The sequence below is a fragment of the Enoplosus armatus genome, chromosome 16 (genome assembly GCF_043641665.1).
Source record: "Enoplosus armatus isolate fEnoArm2 chromosome 16, fEnoArm2.hap1, whole genome shotgun sequence".
NCBI lineage: Eukaryota > Metazoa > Chordata > Actinopteri > Centrarchiformes > Enoplosidae > Enoplosus > Enoplosus armatus.
This window is the reverse complement of record NC_092195.1, coordinates 3,333,436-3,359,594: the sequence shown is the minus strand read 5'-3', so window position 1 is coordinate 3,359,594 and position 26,159 is coordinate 3,333,436. Positions and strand designations below refer to the sequence as shown.

The 26,159-nt window shown below is 43.4% G+C and overlaps 2 protein-coding genes across 2 annotated transcripts; both read right to left on the bottom strand.

Annotated features, from left to right (window-relative positions):
- Positions 1–296: 296 nt before the first annotated feature.
- edn2 (endothelin 2) lies at positions 297–3,659 on the bottom strand. Its single transcript, XM_070921682.1, has 5 exons — positions 3,496–3,659; positions 2,748–2,901; positions 2,484–2,600; positions 1,840–1,923; positions 297–1,723 (listed from the first exon to the last, which is right to left on the bottom strand). Exons 1-5 carry the CDS (start codon positions 3,557–3,559, stop codon positions 1,624–1,626), a joined length of 519 nt encoding a protein of 172 aa, XP_070777783.1. The 5' UTR covers positions 3,560–3,659; the 3' UTR covers positions 297–1,623.
- An 8,946-nt stretch (positions 3,660–12,605) lies between these two features.
- Positions 12,606–25,808, bottom strand: hivep3a (HIVEP zinc finger 3a). Its single transcript, XM_070922116.1, has 6 exons — positions 21,936–25,808; positions 21,101–21,279; positions 18,366–18,538; positions 18,192–18,266; positions 15,874–16,478; positions 12,606–13,154 (listed from the first exon to the last, which is right to left on the bottom strand). The coding sequence occupies exons 1-6, from the start codon at positions 25,806–25,808 to the stop codon at positions 12,606–12,608; spliced, it is 5,454 nt and encodes a 1,817-aa protein (XP_070778217.1).
- Positions 25,809–26,159: the final 351 nt, after the last annotated feature.

The window sequence follows — 26,159 nt, the reverse complement described above, 5'->3', positions numbered from 1 at the left end:
TAAGTTGCTGTAGTATGATGTGTACAGCATCAGCATCTTTGTCCCGAGAAGAAGTTCAGAATTTCTTCCAAAAAGAGTTCTTGAAAAGGGGAGTGATCATGAACCACGGTGGAACCTCATTAAATGCTTTTTTATGTTAGTGCAAACTGTCATATCAGTATTGAATACATTCAAATAACAGGTAAAAAAAATCCCAGTGTTTGCCGGAACATGCAATATGTAGCAGAGGTTCCAGTGAGTGACACAGCAATTAGACATCATAAGTCAAATAATGAAATCAACGTTCTGCGACAGAATATTTTCTTGCATTTTTATTTCCTCATACAGTGCATCGTTCATACAAATATAAATACATCTCTGAATAAGTTAGAGAATAAATTAATTGTTCTATTTACAATAGTCGCTATCATTCAGCGTTTAATAGTAAACTTCTAAGCCGGTAAACTCTCCATCATATACAGCACTGACATATTTAAGGACGAATATTTTCGGAGTTACAGTGAAGGATTATAGTTCCATGAGTCCATGACTTGACTACAATCAACCAGGGCATATGGAGTGAATGGATTCATGGCACGGGAATAGTGCAGACCGCAGATAAATAGCTTTTGAAGCGCATAACGCAGGTCGAGAGTCATAATTTCCCAGTGGCTAATTACAGAGGAATTAAGTGAACATTTGTCAGGGGAGAAAAACAATTGCTGCATTTTTTGGCAAGCTGCACGTCATTGAAACCTTTTGGCTTATCTTCAATCAAAACATTAAACAGGAGCTATGCAATAAACATTCGAGCCAACACAATAGGCCTACTGTAGTTGTTATGCTAGCAGAAAGTATACTGGATATATGTGTGTGTGTAGAGGAGCTGACAATGGACCTTGTGTAAAGCTACTTGTTTGTTAGATAAATCCCAAATAGACGACCTTCATTTCACTTAGGCAATGTGCCCCAAGAGTGAACAAGCTGCCATTTTCAAGTACTGCCCGATAATTAAAAAGCTATTCATTTGCCATAAACATTAGGCAGGACAGCAGATTCCAGCTCTGATACAGAGGAATATTAAACTGAACCAAAGGTCAGCAATGACAGCAGTTTAGTTTCAAGATCATTTGAGTAAACATTGACAAACAATCCCCAATTGAATACAGAGTTGATATGCCTCTGCAATATGTAATCATCCTATGATCCTCAGTGTAGGTGGGTTGTGGATTTAAAACTGTTCATTCAGACGAGTCACAGGAGTGCTTTGTCCAAAGAAACCAAAGGACGACGGACCAGTGACTAATTAGTCATTGGAACCTGGACATCAGTTTCCATGTGCTTAGTTTTAAATCGATCCTTCCTTGGCATGTGTTGACTGTTGTTAAGTTCAATGAGAGTTCAAGAAATGACTCTAAATGCCTCCACCCAACATAGTTCCTGCCGTAGGGTTGCTGCCTTGGTGAGCTGCCAGTGTTTGGTTGATCAAATCTTTGATCCACAGCCTTCCATCTTTCCACCTCCTCATCGCCAGAGTTGGCAAGACTCTTGACACGTTACAAAACCCTGGTACTGGAGGAGTCTCCGGTCCGTGGAGGTTGAATCCATGGAAGTTGAAGTGGCTTCTGTTGTTTGCTCAGTCCTCTACCTCCTTGTTCTGCTCCTCAGCCTGTTGGCTCTACCCGGGTTCTTGTATGTTGACAGAAACTCTTTTGCGATTGCCATGTTGGACTTGACCGCAATTCTGCAAGAAAAAACAAATGGAAACAGGTAAGCTATGCTCCATATGTCTTAGAAATGACCATCAAACACAACATGGTATGGATTTAAAGGTTCATCCATAAATTCTTCTTCATTTACCTGAAAGATGCCAGATATTTGTTCCTGTTTATGCTCATAGAGTCGACCAGTGGACCCACGACATTAGTCCTTGGATTCTCTGAGCTGTGGACAGATACAACAAAACGATTAAAACAAAGAAATAAGCCTGCCAATGCCTCAGGGAAATAAACCTCTACAAACTGAGGCTTTCGTCTTGCATTATTACGTTACTTGAACCAAAAGTATTTCAGCGTTGCAAGCAATTTCCTTGGAATTCTAAACTAATATATTTTTAGATGCCTTATAAGCAGGAATGCATCATTAAAACACCACCTAGGATAACGTCTAGAGATGGTGACTAATCCATATTGGTGGTTACCAGAACTTCCCTGAAATAGCAGCACTGCTAATAAACCTGTGTGATTTCTGTCAAGGCCTCCAAGGAAATGCGGGCCATTCTCTGCACTATGACTACTACCCCTATACCACAGTGACATTATCACAGACTGAATCAATTTGCCTCGTCTCTGACTCGTCCTCTACATCAACGTACTGTTCAGGCTTGTCACACATGAGGAGACACAGAAGCCACTTTGATCCTATCTAGCAAGGAGGTTACGTGATGGGAAGGTCTTGTTTTGCTGTAGGTCAAGGTAGATGGAAGGAGGAAGGGCTGCGCTCACCTTTTATAGCAGAAGCCGGAGCAGGTTTTATCGGCCGGGTTGAGGCATTCGCAACGCCCAGCTGAACGTCGGCGGCGACGAGACAGGGGACTTCCCATGCCGTAAGGAAGGAGTTTACTGTAAAGGAAAACAAAACTTCTTATAACAACGTCGGGGAAACAGGGCTAGGGTTAAGATTATGGTCAGGGGGTTTTACTCAATCTCCCAGTCTTGTAACAAATGCATCTTTCTGAGTGTTGGCCTGAAAGTGCTCTGCAGCCTCACCTTGGCGTGTTGACCCAGATAATATCCAGGTGGCAGAAGTAGATGCATTCTTTATCATCCCAGCTGTTACAGGAGCAGCGCTTGGTCCTGACGCGGTGTGGATGTGAAGCCTGAGCTGGCAGCTCTGCCTGATCTGATAAGGGGAGTCCACAACCTAGAAAAACACAAAGTATCCCGAGATTAAAAAGCGCCAACTAATCCTCTGCAGTATGACTGTGGAGTTGGTGATTATCACATGTAAATACAAAGAAGTCCAGCTGGCAGGCTAACACCCACTAAACCGCAGTTAAATAGTGAAACATATTTATCATATTGTAAGTCAAGGAGCTTAGTCCAAGTCAAACAATCCTGCAAACTGGCCAGAAGTGGTCGTATCAATTATGCTGCGGTAATGACTTATCAAAGGAGAATAAGGCCCTGGAAGGCTGAACCCAGGTCTTGTATTGTACTTTCTGTGGTGACTGGCAGAGAGTCAAAAGTATAGAATTAATTAGTCTGCATCATACCTGCATCTTAATTCTTTTGTTAAACTAAATTGTGCTCTACTTACCGGTTTTTAACATTGCTTATTTTGGCTAGCCTCAAACCCTAAAATCTTTATCTATCGCAGTCCAGAAAGAACTGGTAATATATTATGAAAGCAAATTAATGTTTTCTTTCTGGATTTCACCTACAAAAATCTCGGGAAAAAAATAGTCACGAGTATTTTTAAAACACCCTAAAATCCCAAGCCGAAAAAGATACTCACCCTCTTGAAGAGCCATGCAGATGATGAATAGAGTCAGTGTCTTGCACATTAAGGAAGCCATCATCCCGTGTCTGATGTCCTGATGTCCTGATGTGTAAGTGCAGCAGCAGTCAGTTTACACACTCCAAGAGGTGTCGACGAGTCTCTACAGTTGTGCGTGTTGAGGCTGGGGAGCAGCAACAGGTGCTTTGTGTTCAACCTCCTGCCAGGACTTCTACTTATACACCCCCCTGCGGGTGATATCATGATGGCCCCTCCTACCTCTGTGTACCCGTCTGTCTATGCAGAACAGTGTTGTTACACAACACACACATATTCCACTTGACCTCCTCGCATTCCAGCAGTGACATTAGCGCACAGTGATGTCAGCGCCCCCAAAAGGCCAAGAAGGGCAAGGAGAACATGTGAGGGATCAACTAATACTGAGGTTTTTACAGGTCGTGGATTTTGGATTAAAGAGCATGTATGTTTTCTGCTAATAGTCAATATATTTCAATTGGATTTGATTTTTCATACCAAAAACATACAAGTATTGAGTGTTTGTGCTTTAGAGTTACTCTTGTCAGAGTGTAGCCGTGGCCAAAAGCCACTTAGATCATCACTGGACATTAAACTGGACATTAGGAATGTCCTAAACTGAGACTGACATACCAAACTGGAAGCAGATGTGATGAACAAAGCAGACCAAAATTCAAAGAAAATTCACACTTGAATTTGAGTGCAGTAAGTAAGAAGTATGTGAAAGTTGGTTGAGATGAAAATGAGGAATTCTGTGGACTGTACTCAGGTTGTATGAGTGTGTGTTTCAATCTGCCAGTATGTGGATGTGTGTGAGAGAAAAGCAAACACAATGGAAGACACATTGTGGCAAGGGAAAAAAACAAATGAGGTAATCCAAAAAAAACAAAAAACAAAAACAGACAAATAACTGAAGAGGAGGAAGACTAGAAGCCTGGTAATGCCAGAGACCAGTTTTAAGCTGCATCTCATCAGTTGTCATGAAAGAAGTATTTAAATTCTTCATTAATAAATACAATAACACATATTTCATATTTTATCTCAATAGAAAATATGAAGACATATTTTATATCATGACAACATTAATGGGTTATATTATATCGTCATTTAAATGTTTATTCACCAGCTACGGGAGCCTGAAGAAGTTATAAGTACTGACAAATACATGCAACTACATCATACTGTATTTACCATGTATTCATTGTTTGTGTACAGTTTGTGCACAAATTCTAAATGGGAATCTCAAAACTGGCTCTCTCAATGAAAACAATGTTTTGTCAAAACAGCAGGCTGTAGTCTGTCACGCAGAAAAGTGAGAGGAGAGTGGCAGCAGCAGAGGATTGCCACAAAGAGGAGGAGGTCATGTGGGGCCGCGACGTGCCTCGTGTTTGTCTCTCTGTTTTTGTTTTTCCAGAGGCGTTGGGCCTGCAGGATGAGGCCGGAGGCGGCAGAGGAAGAGATGAGCAGCGGCAGTAGAACCAGAGGGGTTTGCGTGTGCCATGCGGCTGATATGAGAATGACAAAGTCAAGGGGAGCTGTCAGCACCCCCCGCAGGAAGGTGAGGTCATGGCACGATGGTCCCCACACGGCCCTGCACTGTCACACAAACAATACCTCAGAGTGTAACATGCTTTGACCTTCATGAAGAGATACGCAGCCGCCTGCCACATCAGCTCTCTGCAACCCACATGCATGCCACCAGGCATATAGCGCGCGCACACACACACACACACACACACACACACACGCACGCACACACACGCAATGTCAGTTTACACTGCCTATCTCTAAACCAGTGACAAAAACAGACATCATGGGTTTGACCACAGCCCGGCCGCCCACACAGTCTAAACAATTACAGTACAGTTACGACAAACACCCGTAGGTACTCCTGCCTCTTATCAGCTATAGAATGCATTATATCATTCAAATCCACAGGTATGTGCAGTCATAGGGAACTAATGCACTATGTGCATCTGATAAAAGGATGGATGGATGAGGACGAATTAAGATTCACGAAACTCAGGCGAAGACACAAGAACAAATCTGACAGCCACATTTTGTTTGAATACACAGATAATTCAGCGTGGCGTTAAAGGCTCCATATCAGGCCAATCACACAGGAGACTACTGTAAACAAAAGACACCGGTTTCATAAAAATGTCCATTTTCCTTTCATGTACTACACACTGCATATTGTGTAGACTTCTTTTTATGAAATGTACTTATTACCCATGTTTCCCTTGTCATTTAAACATCTTAATATACTATATTCTGCGCCATCTATTAGTATTTATTGTTGTAACTCACCTACAATGCATCCCTTTTCTTAAATGCCTTTTTAGAAGATGTATGTAAGCTATGGCTTCCAAAGAGGACCCATTCTTTAAACTTTTTTTTTGTGTGAAACTGTTTTAACCTTTGTGTTCTATTATAAAACAATTAAAACATAACAGATGTGGAATTGAAGTCAAATTGAAGAGCAAACCTCCCTCGCCAACATGACACATTTTAACTGTATTGCGTTGATATTTATCAGGAAAACTTATTGGTTCTTATTGGTTCGCAAATACTGTATGACGACAATAATTCCTGGAAAATCATGGAATAGCGACGTGTTACAAGTTCATTAATATATTTTCTCAGGAGGCCAAGGCGTTTTGGTGAATTTTCTATGGGTCATTTTTCAGGTGATTTCATTTCACACACTCTTTACCATAAAAGGTCCAACCAGAGTAGAGACCAGACAAGGAGTACAACTGTTTAGGCCATTGAAGAGCTTTAACTCAAGTACGGAAAGTCTTGCCAATGTCAAGGAATTTTACATCAGAGCTCCAGCGGGAACTCTGAAGATAGAAAGAGACACCCACAGAAACAGGAAAAAACACTGCTGAAACATGCAGATGTGTGTGTAAGTGTGAGGTCATAGTTTATAGGGGTTAATGGCTGGGGGAAATGCCCAAAGGATGTCACAATGCAGAAAGAAAAAAAAAAAAATACTACATCTAGAGCAAATATTTGTCCAATGGTGCAGACTGGAGGAATACGCTTAATCTAAAAGGTCCCCCTCCCCCTCATTTCCCCTTCCCCTGCTGCTTTCTCCAGACAAGGCAGCAAAGGAACACAGTGACTCTGCAGTCACGGTGTCAAAAATGTGCCCTTATCTATTCCCCACTTCCGGCCCGCTGCTGAGGGCGACGGAGGAATGTGAAGCGACGCGATGATAAACAAATAGAGGAGCCGTGATGGCAGAATCCTTTGAAATTCCTCCGAGATGAGGTGAAACGTATGGACTGTGACACAATAACACGCAGACAAGTGCTCACATCAAGGACAGTGAGGGAATAGCTTCCAAAGGTGTGTTCGAAGGCCGTTATGCAATTGGAAATTCAGAAATCATGACATGCAACAGCATAATATCTTCTCCCTGTTTTGGAGTGTTGTTTATCTTTTCTAATGTTAGCTGCATAGCATGTCCAGCTAACTAGCTTACTACCTTCAGCAGTAGCCTAACCCTGTGTTCCTTTCGAGGCTAAAAGTTAGCATATCATTAACTATAGTAAGTAGCGTTATGTTTTCTGGGTTTACAGTTTAACTACATAAAAAAAAAAAAAGCCTCGTTCATGACTAGCACATCCGCTATTACCCAAGATAACAAGGCATTCTGTTTGTGTTAACGTTACAAGTGAAACATACTGTCATACAATACAATACAATCAATAAAGCATAAATCAAACGTCTTGCTTGTCTAAGTATGAGCTTAACATCCAAACAAGGTTATTTGAACAAAATAACAGTCTTATGTTACGTTTTTCTTACCATATTTATAGTACTGGAGCTGGTGAGGATGCTGACTTTTTCTCAGGGACATAGCTTTAGCCTTTAGCCTCAGCTTTAGCCTTTAGCCTCAGCTTTAGCCTTTAGCCTCAGCCTGTGACTATGTATGTTACGAACAGTATATATACACAAGACCTTTTTTGTGGCGTTTTCATAAAAAGGGGCAGCCCAAGTTTTCAACTGACTCATAACGTTAGCTTAGTTAGCTAGCTAGCTACAGACAGAATCTACCAGCGACATTTAACAGACTGTCTAAAATGAAGGGGCCTATTAATATATAAGACCTGATAAGATTTTAGGAATTTTTTTTAGCAACAATTTCTCTCACTTGGTGAAAAGAACTACAAAAGTGTCAACAAACCGGTGGCAAAATGGCTGCACCAACACCAATACAATCGATTCAGTTCACTTACACCATACACAGTGTGTTGGTATCCGGTTTCACTTCTTAACTAACCGCTCCAAATACACAACACCACAAAAGTAGCTCATTTACACTATTTAAAGTTTTTTATCCAGTCTGCCAACATACGTTAATGCGGCATGATGGGGACAGGTTTTAGCGAACAGGTGATTTATTTTCAACACACTTTCTGTATGAGATGAGCAGCAGGGCTCGCTCACCTTGACTCAAACTGAAATCATCACCACTGTCTGGAATGTGACACCACATGAGGGAAGAATGCCAACATGTCATCCTTCTTCCTTAATATGGTAGAAAGAAAAGAATGCGCAAGTCCAGGAAGCGAACTTGGCAACCATTGATGGAGTCTGAGGTGAGAGAAGAGCACGGAACAGTGATTCACACACACACACACACACACACACACACACACACACACACACACACACACACACACACACACACACACACACACACACACACACAGATCAATTAAAACAAGAACATAGATGATGGAAGTTCTGAGTCATGTGACTCTGTGCTTCTTCTTCATAGATGTGATGACTAAGAAATATGTGATATTGTACCATTCGTGTTATAGGTGAGTAAGGAAACGGCAACTGAAATTAGAGCGAATGCTAACGCCTTCAGATTATGTTAAACAAAGTACACAGGAACAAATATCTGTGATAAAATATTCCAAACTCAGTTGTATCCCACGACCGTCCTCAACGAGTGGAGCTTGCTCTTGTGTCAGGGGGTTGTGAACCTCCCGTATATGAAAAGGATGTAACTGAGCAAGTTCCATTCACTGACTGAAGACTGTGGGATACGGTCAAAAGCTCAGGATCTCAATCTCTGTGATACAATCTATGTATAATTTTATTGTAAATCAGGGATAAGAGAAATAGAGAAAGATTAGAGACCCATTTGCATGACCTGCTGTGTCACAGTCATCGAGGGAACTTCATCGCAGCACCCCTCCTTTAGAAATACAGTGCGTCAGTTAATAATTTGCTGTAGGTTATCATTGTGTATCGTTCGTTCATCATTGTATCATTGTGTAGGTGCAAATTTCAAGGGAGTCTTTGGCTCTTGTTATTTCCGCAGCTATGGAGACTGTGGCATCCAACACATTCGATCACCTTCCTGCAGGGGAAAGCTCTTTGCTGTTGACCATGTTTCACTTTAAAAACAAAACTATAAACCCCCCCCCAACCCCCTATCTGATCATTCCTGCTGTATGTGTGTCATTTCCGGGGAAGATTTATTACAGGAGGGGGTTTCAGTATAATACCTTCAGTGTGTGATGTCATCCCCTTCAGTGCACGGGCAGCGGGAGCCGAGGCGGACTTAAAGTTGCCTTCTCCTGCCACCCAGTGGTGACATGTGACATCTTCAGCTCTGGGAAACAAAAGGCGGGCTGCCTTTATGAGCACAGAGGAGAAAAGGTCAATGTCAATAACAAAGGAAATGACTAAATAAACCGAAGCAGGCCATATAACAGGCTTTAAGTAAGATGACTGTTTCCATTCTGAGAGCAAGCAGGAATTTCAACAATCAAGCACAACCTTACCACAGCCACAGGGTGGTGCCACATTCATCAGCACAGCACCTGCAGGCTTCAGGAAAACAACATTTGGCTTCCTGTAGTTTTTTGTTTTTTTTTTGTAAAGAATATTATAACATAAAAATAAATAAATAAAACTGATTGTGCCTGGACATGATGCAAGAAAACACTGCACAGAGGGAAAAAAAAGACCAGAACAGAAGTGATACTATGAACCCTGTTGTTAGAGTGGACAAAGTGAGCTGTTTGTTCAGTATACGCTGAAAACGTGTTTAAAAGACCACAAAGGTGCGTTGCATTTTTAAGCTCTTTAAAAAGGGTCAGTCCAACCAATTTATTAAAAAACATGCAGGTAGTTTAGGTTTCATTCGCTATCTCCTCTCCAAATACAATGGAAGTGATGGAGTACGGAGTGTCATTTGAAACATTCAACAGAGACATCTCCTTCCAAACTCAGTATCCCAACGTAACCTCTGAGGTATCAGGACAACTGGTCTCACGATGCTACGATCAACCATGGTTTTGTGTATGCGAAAGAGGGCAGGGCTTGCAAGAAATGTCCAGTCATTATGCCACATCAACACAGCCTGAACGGTGTATTTATGGAGAAACATTCATCCATTGCAGCAGGAAATGGTAATGATTCAGTAAGGCAAGCATTACAAACACTAAGCACAGCACTACAACATAAGGAGCAGCAACAGACATAGCTGAAAATAATACTGTAACTAAATACTACAGCAGGATGTTGTAAAGAAGTGGAGCACTGTTTGGACAGTAAACACTGACTATATTTCCAATATAACAGATTGCCATGCAAAACAAACTTTCTGGTGGCATGTAAGGACGTCCCTCTTTTGTTCTATTCACTTTAATGTCCATCCTGGGACCCTGTAGGCACAGTGACTTCATTTTCCATCGCTGCTGATTGGTCAGGAGGTGGTTCTGTCACGTTTTGATCTGTAACCGTGAAGGAAACCTGCGCCCCTCGCGGGTCTGACCACGAGGCGCGCTGTGAAAATCCTGTCCGGGAAACAAACTGAATCCGGGGTCAGTGTGTTCCACAAAGCTGTCTCACAAAGACTTTGAACCAGAGAATTGAGACATCAAGCACTCATCACATCTATGCACAGAGACAAAAACCTGCATGTTAAGACAAAACTGCAACGTTTGCAGCCACAAAGCAACACATACTAAACAGTGCATGTAGTATGGAGAGTAAAATGTAACAGTTCTCTCTCAGGTGGATTATGTTGACTTGGTTCCTACAAGTAAATAACGGCCTCCACATGGTGAAAATACTGTGTAAATGCCTTCAGAAAGGCTATCTGCCAATGTCTGCATTTTGAATCTATGGATTTCTGGGTGTATGGCTCATTCATTTTATTTAATGGCATTTAAAGAGGAAAACAATTGTGAACATTTCTTACTATGAGCCAACAAAACAGACAGACATACATAGATATAGACATAGGAAGAAACTGTTGATTAGCTTTATTTTAATCACAGCGCCCTTTTAAAAGTACACATTTTGGCTGGAACACTGTGCAGATATTTTGCATCTCATTTCTGTATGTGACGTAAATTTGTCTCATGTCCACAGTGCTGCATTAAAGAGGAACCTTTGAAAAGGAACTTTGGAGGAAACACAGTGTTTCAGTCTGGCAGATTGTGACACTCTTTTAAGCCTGAGGTAAAGCCAAGCACCAACCTCCGGGCCTGAAAAGTGAAGCCAATGCGCAAGAGTCTTAAACCTGCATTCGTTATAATGGCAAGCAGGGGCCGACTGGTTGCAAAAACAAGTCTGATTGTGTAGAAGTCTATGAGAAAATGACCCTACTTCTCACTTGATTTATTACCTCAGTAAACATTTTCCTCATGAGTTCATGGTCTCAATCGTTAGTTTCAAGTCTTCTTCAATACAGCATGATGTTCATTTTGTAAATTATGGTCCTTTTGATTGACAAGTCGCTACCATCACAAGCTAATTTTCTTAGCAGCTACTTTGCACTGCGTAGCCAAGAGCCAGGTGCAGTCAGGTTGTCGGTATAGGTAGGTGTGCGTATGTCCTCTGGTTCTCAGATCCCCGGTTCCATCCTCTTGTCCAAATATGGTCACTTTTGGTTACAAAAAACCAAGATGGCGACGGCCAAAATGCCGATCTCGAGGTTTCAAAACGGTACTCCACAAACCGATGGGTGACGTCACGGTGGCTACGTCCATTTCTTTTGTACAGTCTATGGGTGAAGCTAAATCTGACTAGCCGAGCTAGTCTGGAGGGATCAGTTTAGGTTAACTTAGGTCAGATGTATTCAAACCTCCTTTATGAAAGAGACTTTCCTGAAAATAAGCCTGATTTGCTGAAATAGGCCTGGCCTGTTGTAAGACTGAAAAGCCAGGGTTGAATCCAAAGTTCATCCATTCATCCATTCATCCGTAAAAACCATACGTTCCACTGGAAAAGAAGACCAGTATCTAACGCAAAAAGCTCACGCGAAACACAGTTTTAATATAAATCTGTAAAAATGAGAAGTTTAATGGCAAACATGAACATGACAAGAGTGATTGTATCATTTATAAAAGCAACAACACAAAAATACATGTATCTGTTTATGAAAAAAACTGTACCGTAGCTACCATGTTCGTGAAACAGGTGTCCTCTGGGTATCAAATTATTTGTCAGTGCACTCCAAATGTCTTGATCTGAAACTTCTTTTCCTAAAGACATTAGAAAAGGAGGTGATCGTAACCCTGCTTCTTTGAACACAAACAAAGACGACAACAACAACAACAAAAAAACGGACAAATAATAATAATCAGCGCCTTTAAGAATGACATTTCAAACCACAATCTTGACATAAAATTGCACTTCAAAATACTGGTCGGGGTGAATAAATATTTGTAGTACCTTCTATATCCATTTTGGTAATACAGTACATTAACACAGCAATAGTATATTAGAGCTGTCAAAGGGGTTAATAGGGAAACTGATTAAAACTTCGTCTATTTTCATTCCAGCTGCTTTTGCATATAGTACAGAATTTGCATAATAGCACATGAATAAATTAACACCGATGACATCAAACAAGAGGGTAAAAAAAGATTTACAAAACTTACTGCATATCTAACATAGTGTCTATATATATTATTCATATAGTTACATAATAGCGTCATTCAGAAGCGGTGCTGAAGTGCTCTTGCCTTTTCTTCTGTGTTTTTACAACAGACTCTGGTTTTTAGACTTTCAGTCCTTTGCACTGTCCCTTCAGACTCTCCCTCCTATCAGAGTTGTGTCTGGGAGGAAGGAGCCTTTTTTTGGCCTTGGGTGGTCTCGGGGTAAACACACCTCTCTGTAATGTGCGCGTCTGTGTTTACCTCTGGATGCCTCGTCTCTGTCCCGGAACTCGACAGTTGCTGGACGCCGAAGCATCCTTGACTCTTCCTGCGTGATAGAGCATCTGATCGGCTGCTCCTGGACATCCCCCCTAATGCCTCGGGGGCCGGCGGGCTGGCTCGGCTGCTGGGCGCCGTCTCTTTGAGAGTATCCCGGCACTGCAGCAGTGAAAACCTTCCCTTTGGAGCCTCACTTAGTCTCCAGGAAGTCCCCGTCCCTGCGGGGTTAAGTGTGGCTGCTGTGGGGCTGCTCACCAGGCTGTAAAGGGGGAGGAGGGACCTGGGCTGAATCATGTGTATCCCCCCGATGGGAATCAAGAGGCTCGGGGACCGGCTCGGCTGCTGGGAGTGCAGGGGGAGGTGACTCAGGAGGTTGGGGGTTCCCCGAGGCCGTGTGGGATGTGGGGTGATGTGGGTCAGACCAGCCTCATCCACAGACTACAACAAGTCAAGAAGAAATGAAAGGTGGTGGGAAGGTGCTATGAGTTAGCGACCAATAGTGAAGGACATTTTATTTCTGGAGGTTAAAAAGCCTCCTTCTTAAGCAACACAAGCACATGCTAATTAATTAAGTAATAATATCAAGAATATTCAGCATGCTGATTTGTTCAATTCGGTTTCTTTTAAGTGTCATTCTAATTAGCTAGTAGCTGCCTCTGTTGTTTAAAGGTCCCATATTATGTTCATTTCAGCTCTACATTTTTATTCTGGGACTCCACCAGAGCAGCTTTGCATGATCCACAGTTGAAAAAAGTCCTTATTTATCTTCTCCTGGCCCTTTCTGCAGCCCCTCAGTTCACAGTCTGTCTGAAACAAGCCGTTTTAGACAAACTGAACAACCTGCAAACACTTGAAGAGTTGTTCCTGAGCAGAGCGCTCCAATAACTCACACAGACTGTACTTGGTGGGTGGTGCTGTGCCTGGAGCAGATGACCTGCTGGGGGCGTGGCTGAGGGCGGTGACTGTATAGTTGTGACATCACAACCTTACGGATGTCCTGACGGCTCGTTTTTAAAGGCACAGTTTCTGAATACGGGCTGTGCGAGTTTCTCCGAGGACTGAGCGTTTTGATCCTTTCACAGTATTTATAGAGCACCTAGACCTGCTTTATAATCAAACAAGACATGGAGATCTCACTGTCTACAACATGGGAACTTTAAGTGTGGCATTGTATAAGCAGCTGAAGCTACCTACAGAGGTGCATTCATTTGTTACTTAATTCCCTTTTAAAGCAAGACTAACTTTTGCTAAAGAGCAGCCACTGTGGTCACAAGTGGCAAATACAGAATAATGATAAATTGAATTTCACTTCAACTTTGATGATTTGGTGATTCTCTTGAGTCCGTTACTTTAAAGAGCATCTTAACAACCCTTGAAAATCTTGTTTTTGCTGACCTCCAGTGCTTTAACTTCCCACCTTGCTGCAGTGATGTACAGGTGTACTCCAGGACCCCGTGACATCACTGTTGGGTGTGGTTACAGGTGCGACAAAGCACACTTTTGGCAACAGTGGTGTCAGAGGTCAGATGTGAAACAAGCATGTGTACCTGTTTTTTTTGTGTCTCTGTAATTCTATTTAAAGCAGGAGACCCTGCATATATCAAGCTTAAATTCACATCCATGGAAACAAAGTCCTATATTAACGGTGCATTTTATCCCCTTACAACCTGATGCCCTTGCAGACTTGATGCGGTGATGTGCACAAGACTGGAGGGTGGACATGTGGATTCAGCCTGTGGGTTTACTTCGTGTTTTTCTTTTTTGATAAAATGATTCAAATGTTTATCTGTTTATAGTGTAACAGTAGGCAGAGAGAAGAGACAAAGTAGGGAGACAGTTTGCCAACATTTGCTGACATTAGCCACCATAAGCAACTGGTCACACCAGGCCAAGTAAGGCTGTAGCAATAAAACCACTGCGTGTATGGAAGAGTAATGGAGCGTTTTATTGCTTATGAATTAAACTTTTCATCTGTAAAAGGAAGATGGTGTTATTTCTTGTTGTCATTGTCTCCCTTTAAAGAAAACAAATTCCAGCATGACTTCTTGCATCTTACAGCAGAAATGTATCGTTTTTAAAGCCAATACCGATATAAATCTGATTATTGGACAAACTATGTAACAGCGTCAGTGTTTCGAAATGAGCTCAAACAATGCAATACCTTTGTTAATAATACAAAGATAGCGAATTATCTATGATAAGCCAACGGGCTGATATCGCGCCGGTGTAAATGACAGTGTTAGAATGGTGTGCAAAATAATATTGAGACATAATCGAATAACTAAAATTAGTTTAAAAAAAAAATGTGTGTGTTTAAAATCTATGTAAGAGAGGATATAAAGAAAGTCAAGTGTGGTACTTTTTTAAACATATTCACAGTAGCAGGTCTACAGACGGTCACACACTGTATGTACACATCAGTCTCCGCTTACAAAACCCACCCAGTTTACACATGTGGCTAACATGTGAACAGACCTGTCTGAGTGCACCCTGTAGAGAATGTGAATTAGTATCTACTCCTATGAGACCTATATTAGTGTGAGGAGGAAGTGGTGAGGTTACACCGTAACATAACAACAAGTAAACGTGTTTTTTATTTCATTTTATTGGGGTGAACTGAGATATTCACCCGCGTTGTTTTCGTCGGCGACATGTGGTTCCAATCTCTGGTATTTAACGATCGGCCTGCTTCTGATTTTATCAGCGGCTGCCCAGGGAAAACATGTTGTGTCTATTTGGGTGCTCTCCTGCATTATTTTAAGGTTTGGGAGCTGCAGGCTTGGTTTGAGTGATATAAAACAAGAGAGTTGCCTTTTCCTTCCTTTTCCAATAAATGTACAACTTTAAAATAACCCTCATATGTACCAGCCTATCTATATTGGTTCTAGATGTTGACTTACTGAGCCACACATTTATTTTAAACTGTATGCTGAACTAACAGAGATGGATCAAGTCACAGGTGAGTGAAGACTGCGGTTTGAACAAAAGCCACGTTTTGACCAGCGTTAATTATACACACGACAAAAACAGGGCATCAGGGCAGATTCAGACTAAAAGAAACAATGGCTGGGTTAGGTTAGACGTTGAAAACTGATGAAAATGCTGCAAAAGATGTTGTGTCATGTTTGTTTTTGAAGCAAAAGCTGAAGTGACTCACCAGTCTCGCCGTAGACGGTGGGTCACTTGGCTGGATACAGGCTTGACACTGAGCAGAGGTGTCTGCCAGAGAGCCTAGAGGCCCAGAGGACTCCGATCCGCGGGACTGGACTATTACAGGAGAAAGTCCTCTAAAAGGGGAGACTGGTCTCAGAGCGGAGGTGGAGATGTGACAACTGGATGGGGAGAGGGAGGAAGGGGGAAGAGGGGACTGCTGAGGCCCGGGTGAAGGTGGAGACGGCTCCCTCCGTGGAATCGGGGATTGAGCGCTTGGAGAACGGGAGCCCCCGGAGGACGCTGACGCTGAAGCGTCAAGGCGTCTGCGGGAGAACAGGGCCCTCCTGGCGCTGGCTGAGCTCTTCTGTGTAGACTCCTCGGGGGGAAGCGGGACTGACTGGCTGGGTTCAGGCTCCATCGGCTGGCCCCCTGGACGAGTTTTCTCGCTATCAGAGGAGGCAGTGTGAGAGCTTTCACCTGCCTTGGACCTGTTGTCTTCGTCATGTCTGCCACCCTCGTCCTTTGCGTTGTTTTCCTCGTCATGTCCACTTTTCCCCTGATCGGAGTACTGACGATCTTTTTGTTTATCTGAGTGTTCTTCACTGACTCCTAGGACAAGAATAAATTCACTTTTCAACACATTTTTCTCGTTTAACTTTCTCTAACAACCAACTCTAAACTAAAAATAATTCAATATCAAATGGACCAGGCTGATACTGGCCAGTCATCTACAGTGCTCAGAAGTGATTTTCTAATTTGGGCTATTTTTTCTACCCCGTCAAGCATACAATTCTTGTAGAAACACTGCGCAAAAGCATTTTATTTTCAATGAACTTTTGTGTCTTGACTTTACTAACTGCACCAATGTGTAGAGATGTCTAGTATGAAAGTGTGTTGGCATAAGTGGGCTGTGTTGTGGCCAGTTAGTTCCAGCTGAGTACATTTTTTCCCTGGGTGTAACGTATAAGAGCCTCTCCCATGTTTCTCGAGGCAAACCCTCGCCCACATATCTTCCATCTTGTACGCCCAAGATCTTGATATGCTGCTAACCAATGTTTGCATTTCCCTTCAAACAAATGTGAAATGTTGACGCTCAATCAAAGTGGCAAAGTATAGAAGCAGACAGTACCTGAAATCACAAAAGATATCTCGTTTTGTGGACAAAGTGAATTTCAAATTTACTGTTGAGAGAACATTCTGTGTTAACTAGTTCACAGCTAGCACAACTAGCTTACGGTGTGTTGCAGCAGCAGCTTGATGTTTCTATGGGGAACAATTTCAAGAGCTCTGACGCCAACTTCTCAGGATGCAGGTTTAACCAGCCTCCAGCAAGTTCCACTGGAGCCAGGCCTGGCCCTATGCCCCCTAAGCCTAACCCAACGCCCCTAAACAGCCTAAATTTTTCACAAATGACCACTAAACCAGCTGACTCTGTTGGTCTGGAATCTGATTTATCAACGTGAATTAAGATAGAACCTTTTACCCAACTATGTATTTTATTATAATATTATTTTGAATAATCTTGTTACACAATAATAAGCTGATGTCATGGAAAATTGGACTGTGTGTAACAGTGTAATTAACCAATTAAGTCTCCACTGCTCACTGTAGATATATTGTATTAACACACACTTTGAATGGCCACTCAGACTTCAGTTATAATATCATATTGTTACAAACACAAATTAAGATAAACATCAACATATTCTGACCAGTCACCATGACTATGACAGTGACATGACCGCTGACAGCTGATCCAGGTGCTGTGTGGGTGGAGACGTGATCTAATTAGTGATGCTATGCAAATATTGATCGATGTTGGTCAGACTGTCCCTCATTTTCTTCCAGCTCTGTCAGTCATTCACGCTGTATGTTAGATTATAAAACTGCTCAGATATTTGATCAAATGTGGGTGCAAGGTGATCACAAGCGGCACATTCCCACTTCGGGTACAGACGGGGGGGTTAAAAGACATATCATCGGTGTGGAGCACTTCCTTGTTGCTGAAATGCATAAGGTCAACAAGCTGTTCAATGTGCTACAGCTGAATGCTAGTTAGTTAGTTAGTTAGTTAGTTAGTTAGCCATGTAGCCTGCAAACATTTTCCCCCAGTCGAAATTGGTTTGGTTGCTTGACCAAAAAAAACAAGGTGCAACACACGACGTGTCCATTCCCATAGATGAAGGAGATATTAACCAGAAAGCTAATGTGCTATAAAGCTAATGTGGGCTCTAATAATAAGCTGATATGGCAAAATCAGTACAAAAATAAAAGAGCACAGGACATGTTATTTACAAATCAGATAGAATATATATAGCATACCTTCATCTATGCCATCTGGGTAACAACAGGTGTCTTTTCCATGCGCCTCAGATCTCAGGTGTTCAGCGAGGCTTCCTGTAAAAGATAAATACGGGATGCACAGTGAACATGGACACCACAAACTTTCTTCTTCTTCTTTTTTTTTTTTGTTTTGACATCATCGTCCATCCTTACCTTTGGCTTTGAGAGAAACGTTGCAGTGTTTGCAGTTATATGGTGGGGATTCTGTGATGTGATGGGCGCACCTTTGCGGCACACTGGTATTCTTTGTAAGTTGGAATCCACAATCCTCACATTGGCACTTCCTTCCCCCTCCTCCGTGCATTATAGCATACTTCTCATTTGATCTGTAGGTGTGAAGAGAGCAAGAGGTTTCAGTTTCGTCCTCAGAGCATTTCCCTGTCAGGTGCCTATTGATGCTGCTCCTCTCAGGATGATAGTCACAATCAATACGAGTGTAACTGGAGCTGACGGACAGGCTGCAGGCCCTTTAGCACCTGTAAGCAGCTTTTTACTGCCTGTATTTATCCAGTGCAAGTACACTATCTGTTTGGCCTCTGCTACACAGGGAGCTCACACTGTGGCAGCTGGGCCCGGGGTCCTCCCCTCCATGTACACTGAGGGTCCCTCAGCGAGGCACCCACTTCAGCTTCAACAGAGCAGCTTTCATAAGCCAAAACCAGACCCCGCCCTCTCCCACTGCCTTATAACCCCATCACAGCTCACACCACCACCGAGTCCAAACAAGGGGGAGCCTACGATGTGGCCCAAGGTCCGGGGTCTGCTGCAGCTAGCCAATAAAAACAGGCCAGAGAGGGAGGGAAACCCTGGCCCAGACCAGCTGCTGCTCCAAATAAGCATGAAATAACACAGAAAATGAAAACACATTCCTACGACAAACAATCCCTCTGATTATAATCGGCTGTTTTTTCTTCTATTTTCACTACAGGCTTCACGGCTGGATAAACTCGGCAGCTATCATAAACGGTGGCTTTTACAGTCTTGAAAAACTTTCGGGTTAATGAAAGAGAAACACTCCGCCGTCATGCCGGGACACTATACCTCTACAGTATACAGCAGCTATGTTCATAGGCTTTTCACGCAGCACATATTTACACCCAGGATTTGAGTCTAGGTGCCCTCGCCTTCCCTTAGGCCGGCAAGAAAAAATGGCAACGCTCGACTACCTTGCTGCCTCAGTGGTCTTTTGTCCCTTCAGACAGACTGAACTGACAGAGAAGGAGAAAGCGAGCAGGCGTGAGGATGACTCACTCTTTTAGGGAGGCTGTGATGAGCGTCAACATGAGTCACAACAGGGATTTGTTCACAGACACACTCCCAAACCAGAACGAGACACACAGATGGCACTTCTCTGCACTCCCCTGCATCGCAGCGAGGCAGTTTTTATTTGTGATGGGTATCAGAGGTACAGAGCGTGTCTGTTTTAGGGATAATACACAGCAAGGTGTCCTGAACCGTGACGCAGGGACAAAAAACACAAAGCAGAGTGACATGTCCTCCACCGAGTCCATTATTTTCTATTACAGGACACCTGGGGGTGTGCAAGCATGGTTATGCTATTGCCACTTACCAAAGGAAAACAACCCATTTTCAACCAAGTTGTCCATGGTTTGTTTTAACACATTGTTACGTCAATTTCAGTGAGTTGTTATCTGATAATACAGCATTAAGCAGAAGTATTGTTTCTCACGTTTTAATAAACCATTTAATTGATTTAGAACAGTGGTAAACTGTTGTTCGTTTGAGGTGTCCTGTTATACAGTTTTGCCAGCCAATCAGAAACAAGTTTTTTCCATGACAATTTAGAAGTAATAACAGTGGGATCCAGGAGTTTGAGTTTACTACTTAGATCCACTTATATTAGCCTACTAAGCTTAGTAAACCTCTGTTAAGCCTGACAGGCCAAAGTCAGGGCCAGAAAATCCCCAGATCAAACCTTGTTGGAGTCCATTCCAATCCATTTAGCCTCAAAATTATTTTAAAATAAGAAATTGGCATTATACACACTCAATTAAAGGATAGGTTCACAATTTCTCAAGTCTCTCTAAAACAATAGTGAGGTGCCCCGTATAAACATGTAAACAGGTTTCGCTTTCTGGAATCATTCCACCTGCTCATACTTATATGAGGCTTCAGCAGTCTGAGTCAAGTCAAATCAAGTAGATATCCTCCAAATTTACAGTCTTTTTAGTGTAAGATTCCCTCTTTGTGTTTCCACAGACACCTTTTGAGCTGCAGTGGAGGGATGGTAACGAAAAGAGGGAATTTTGTACTAAAAAGACTAACTTTGGGAGATAACCACTTGATTTGTCTAACACAGACTGTTGAAGCCTCATAAGCCTTCATATAAACTTTGAAATATATTTTTACACATAATCATTTTTGTCCTCCATCAGTGTATATATGCATATATGTGCAAAAATATATGCCAAATTCCATTCAGCACTGCTGGCTCCATTTTATGACTCATTTTATGTGCTATGTGTGTACATGTATGTACTGTGTATTTTCAACTCATTCCTTTGGTGTCAGTCTAAGAGAGTGAAACGTGCTGTCGCTCCATGTGAATGGCTGTGATGGTTGGTGTAAATGAATCTCTGCAGGAGCAAAGGAAGCTAAGTAGTTTCCTGGCTTCAGCCCCTCAACAGACGGGCTCTGTTGGTGCAGACAGCCAAGCCTTAGCCTCTCCAACATGGTGGACGGACAACAGTTTCCACAACATACCACAATATGTGACGCAAGCCCTCACCACTAATGAGGTACACAAGTAATGAGGTACATCTGATTTAACGCTGTAATTATAGACAACATGTCACCAGTAAACTTGAATGTTATTAGCCAACGTTCTTATGCATCTTACTGCTGAGCTGTCAAAAGTTCATACTCACCCTCTGTCAGGGATCCAAACGTCGGGAGGTGGTTTATTTCTGGAGCATGACTGTACTTCCTCCTCATTCTTCTTGTCTTCCCCCCTCTCCTCTTTTCTGTTTGACCTGTTGTCATCTGCTGACTGCTGTCCCTTCCTCGTTCCCTCATGGTCTCTGCAGTACGACTGGCTGTTGTAGACCTACACTCGAAAGAGACATGGGCAAATTCACCAACTCTGCTCCAGCATGCCCAGGGAGACAAAAATTGGGAATTCTCATTGAACAACATTGTGTTTAATAGCATTTCTTAAAGCACATATATATTTTTTTCCCCTTTGGGTGTCATCGTAAAGAGTTTTTCACTCAGGTAATCACCATAAATTTGGTGCTGGCAAAGTTTGCACAAAGTTGGCAAAGTATCTTCCTGCCTTTTTGGGGGATTGAGGCTACCCTAAGAATTGCAAAGATACAATTTTTCAATGCTTACCCACCCTTTGCTGCACCTTCTACTCAGTACACCAAAGGAAAAAGCAGAAAAAGAGTCTTGCTATGCTAACCTACCGAGAATGTAAACCATGCCAGGTAGACCTTTGAATCAATTTAACCTGAATTGGTCTACAGGATTCCTTGGATACCCTGGGCACCAACCATCTCAATGTAGAATTTTGGTTTCAAATATGACTCACACCCTTTATTGCATGTCTACCCTGTCTCAGACTTCCGTGTCCTTCTACATTTTCATGAGCCTAATAAAAGTAGAATTCATCGAAATTCTCTTGTGGTGGTCAACTTTTACCTACAGCGCTATCTTACAGATGCACAGACAATTGTAATCAGGGGTTAGTGTTGTATTTACCTCAGTGGAGCATGGCCTCTTGTTGTCCTCTTGCTCCATTGACTCACTTGTCCTGACTGACATGGGGGATATAGTGTAGATGGAGGGACTGAGCCTCTGCTTACAGTGCAGCAGAGAGAGAGCTGTCTTGCTGGAGAGGCCAGGTGGGTTGGGGTCATAGCCGCTAGTGGACCACGATGAATACACTGAGGGCCTCTGTTCATCCAGAGCAGAGGGGTTTGGTTTAATGTAGTTCAAATAGCACCAGCTATTACAGGTGCTGGACAGCAGACTGGGGAATGATGGTCCAACATGTGTGGTGGGAGAACAAACACTGGGTAGACATGACTGATTCTCCCTTTTGATTTCCTGATTGCATGTGTCCACCAAAGCCTTGTCAACACATCCCACCTCCCTCTCCTCTTCCTCTTTTACTCGTTTCTGCTGCTGCTGTGACTCATGGGGGATCTCTATACTGTTTGAAGGGGAAAGCATGCGCTTGTTGCTCCCTGAGCCTGATATCCGCAGGCCATCGCCAGACCACAATTGAAGGTCTGGACTTATGCTTCTATGGTTTCTGTATTCAGCTGATGGGATACCTATATTGTGTAAACCGGCATCAACCTTCTCCTGGGGCCTGGGGGAGGTGGACTGAGACAACGTGGTGTATATGGCACATGCTAGAGTGAGGGTGTCTGTTTGGAGACGCACTGCTACTGCTGGAGATGTGACTGGCCTCAGTACTTCCAGACTGGAAGTGATGTGAGGGACAGAGTGCTGGATGTGGGATTGACTTACTCGAACCTCTGAGTAATCATCATGTAGTGAGGGAATCTCTAACTTTAGCCCTGTAGACATGGGGAGGTAGCGAGCTCTGGCTGCTCCTGATGGTCCATGTGTAGGATAGAGCTGTGGTGCTTGAGGAGGGGGCTGCCCTGTATGGATGTGAGGCACCTCTTCTTTTACAGGATCTACAAATGGGCAGTGAGTAAGAGAGAGTTCTGTGCTGCCTGTCAACTGAATATTTTGACTGAGTTTCCACTGAGAGAAGATCTCTTTGCATTTTAATTTTACTGGATTATGCAAGATTGTGTCACCTGATAAAGGAGAAGTAGGGGACCTACTGCAATACACAGAGGTTGGGCTTGCTTGAGAAGACGTGTTAGGGCTGACATGTTCAGGACTACGGCCCGGCAAGGTACACTGCTCCTCCTCCTCCTCCTCCTCCTCATCTGGATCTCTGATGGCAGTGTGTCTCATAAGGAGACATTTTCTTCTTTCCCTCCAGCCAACTGCAGAGCGCTCAGGGGACAAACAACTGTAGTCAAAAGACTTACTGCGGGTCTCAGCCATTAGGACACTTGGTGGTGGGTCATGAGGCGCCTGCTCAGATGCAGAGCGTCTCATCTCTCTGTGCTGATGCAACCCTGGCACTGTCAACATGTGAGGAGCTCTTGATCTCCTCAGTGGCGTCGATGTTGCTATTTCCATGTCTGGTCTATTTGACTCTTCAAAGGATGTTGAACGACTGGATGCATAAGATGCACTACTGTCCTGACTAGGACTGCGGGGCAGGGATATAGAGTCAAAACTAGATTCCCCAGAGGACTGGGCAACCTCAGCTAGACGTAAGCGCTTCTTCTTTGGGGGCAGCTTTTCAATAGGGAGCTGGGCCAGAGACGGGCTTCTCTGTGGCCACTGGAATTCATCAGTTTTCTCTGAATGTTTTGCTGTGGAGGTTGGCTCTATCGAGGTCTCTGTTCTCATGTTGGAATCCTCTGTGACCAATATTTCTGGAACTAGCACATTGTGTTGGCGGACCAGCTTTCGGGTTGTTGGTTTTGTCGACTGTTGTTGGGGTTGTTTCTGAGGCACCAGTTGATATTCTTCATGAGGTGGAGACTTTTTTGTTGCCTCAGTGCCTTGATTGTCATTGCACAAAGATTCTTGTTTTTCAAATGAACTAGTGTGTTGAATTACTGAACATGTTTGCAGTGTAGGTCTTCTGGGGCCCTCATAAGCTGCATTGCTTTCATCTTTACACTGTCCTGACAGGAGGTCAGGAGAGGGTAATGAAGGAGAAGAGGGGTCATCAAATTCAAAACTCTCCTCTTTCCTTCTCTTACGTATTGCTGAAGCTCCTGCTCTAACTGCATGGTTAATTAACTGTGAGCACTCCATTTGACTAATTACCACCTCATTTCTGGGATGATGTGCTAAACACAAGCTTTGCTTGTGTTTCTTATAACCTTCCCAATCTTTGCATCCAGTGCCACAGGCCTCACACTCATATGGCTGCGGTTGACTTTGCTTGTGGTCAGGCACAGTGTTTACACTGTCGGGGTAAAATGAATGAGAAACGTCATGTTCCTCTTTTGTAAGTTCGGCACCAAGTGGGATTTCAATAGCTGGCTGCCGTCTTAGCATCCCATAACGACGGGATGCCTGCGTTTCAGAGGGCTGTCGTTCATCAAAGGACTGACTTAAGCGGAATTTACTGGGGCCACCACTGGAGGCGTCAAATGAACTAGCTGCAGATGGCATTGAATGACTTCTCACCAGAGGGGCGGTGGATGTTTGGCCAGCTGGCTGCTCCACATTTAGGGATGGATGATGAAATTTTTCACATGGAACTCCCATGGTGATGGAGCCACTGTTTTTATAGCCCAGATCTCCAGCTTTAGGGCTATGAATAAGAGGTTCTTTCATAGATGAACTCTTTTGAGACTCTGAACTATTCTTTCTGGAGAGTGAAAATCTCCTTGGTTTTACACTATCAATTTTACTAGTGTCCACCACTGCCTCATTGATAGTGATGAGTTTGGTGATATGGTCAATGACCTGCTTCTTGGGGACTGTGAATGGGATGCTTTTGTCCTCCTGACCAGAGGGCTGCTGGTTATGGTGCCGAGACATCCTCTGTAGGTGTCCGAGACGCCCATACTTGCCCAGGATGATCTCTGCGTAGCTTTTGGCACTTGTGTTTGGGGGGCTGTCCTGTGACTGCTCAGTACTCTCAGAGCGAGAGAAATAGCCTGATTCTGTGCTGCCTTTGCTCCCTGAAATTAGAGATGAGGTCTTTTCATCAGATGAGTCTCGAGGACCATGTTTTCCTCTACTCAGACGCAGGGCCAGTCTCTTTTTCACTGCGTAGGAGTCATCGTTTCCTACAGTGCAATCTTTGGCCCTGTCTGTTTCATGACTCTTGATTGAGGCTTCACTGCCTTGTCTTTCTGTATGGGAAGATGCTGATGATAGCTGTCTGGTTTCATCTTCTGACTCAGTGACTTGCTCCTCTAAAGATCTCGGCTCCCCAAGTACCAAACCTGCCTTCACCCTGTGTGTATGCGATTTGCGGTGTTTGTAAAGGTTACTCTTAGTCTTAAAAGAGAAGCCACATGGGGCACAGGGATAGGGTCTTTCACCTGTGTGGGAGCGAATATGTTTCTGTAAGACACTAGGCTTTGCACATGCACGGCCACAGTAAGTGCAGACGTATTTGCCTGGTCTCTGAGGCTTACGCTCACGTTTCTGTTTTGGGGTGCCCTCCTGGGTTTCCGGTTTAGACTGGGTGGGGCCACCTGCTGAGGAAGGTGGGACTCCTGGTGACAAACTAGACACTGTGGTTGCTTTTGTTGCCTCATGTTTGTGTTCCAGCGCTGTATCTGAGTCAGTGCTCTGCCGCTGGTGCCTGAGACGTTTACGTTCAGGATGCTGTCTTCTGGATTGTTTGGGTTGCTGTTGTGTGCCATGGGGCTTCGGGGAGCCAGTTTGCTGTTGCTGATGGGGCTGGGAGGGAGACTTAGGTGGGCCTCTGTGAGGAGACTCTGGTTGACAATGCTCTTGACCTCCGGACTGCTCCCCAGTCGTTAGGCGACTACGCAAGGCCTCCATAAAATGGAAGGACAGCCTCAGGTAGACAAGTGGGATGTGTCTGCCTGTGCCAGGCTAAAGAGTTTGAACCAAATCATTAACTGGATAATGGGTTTAATGTGAGTGAATTCTATCAAATTATATCCACTTTAGTTGACTGTCAGGCTTCATAATTCTCACTTGTTTTCCTTAAACGTTATTGCTTGACAGCAGAATGATGCCATCAAATGTAGAACGGCGGCATCAAAGAATGCAGCTGTGATATGTCATGTGCTGTGGAGGAAGTCCTCTGCCATGCTGACCTAAAGTATCCCATCATGAAGCACTCAGCCAGTCTTGCTGCCACACACTCTGATGCTCAGTTGACTCAGT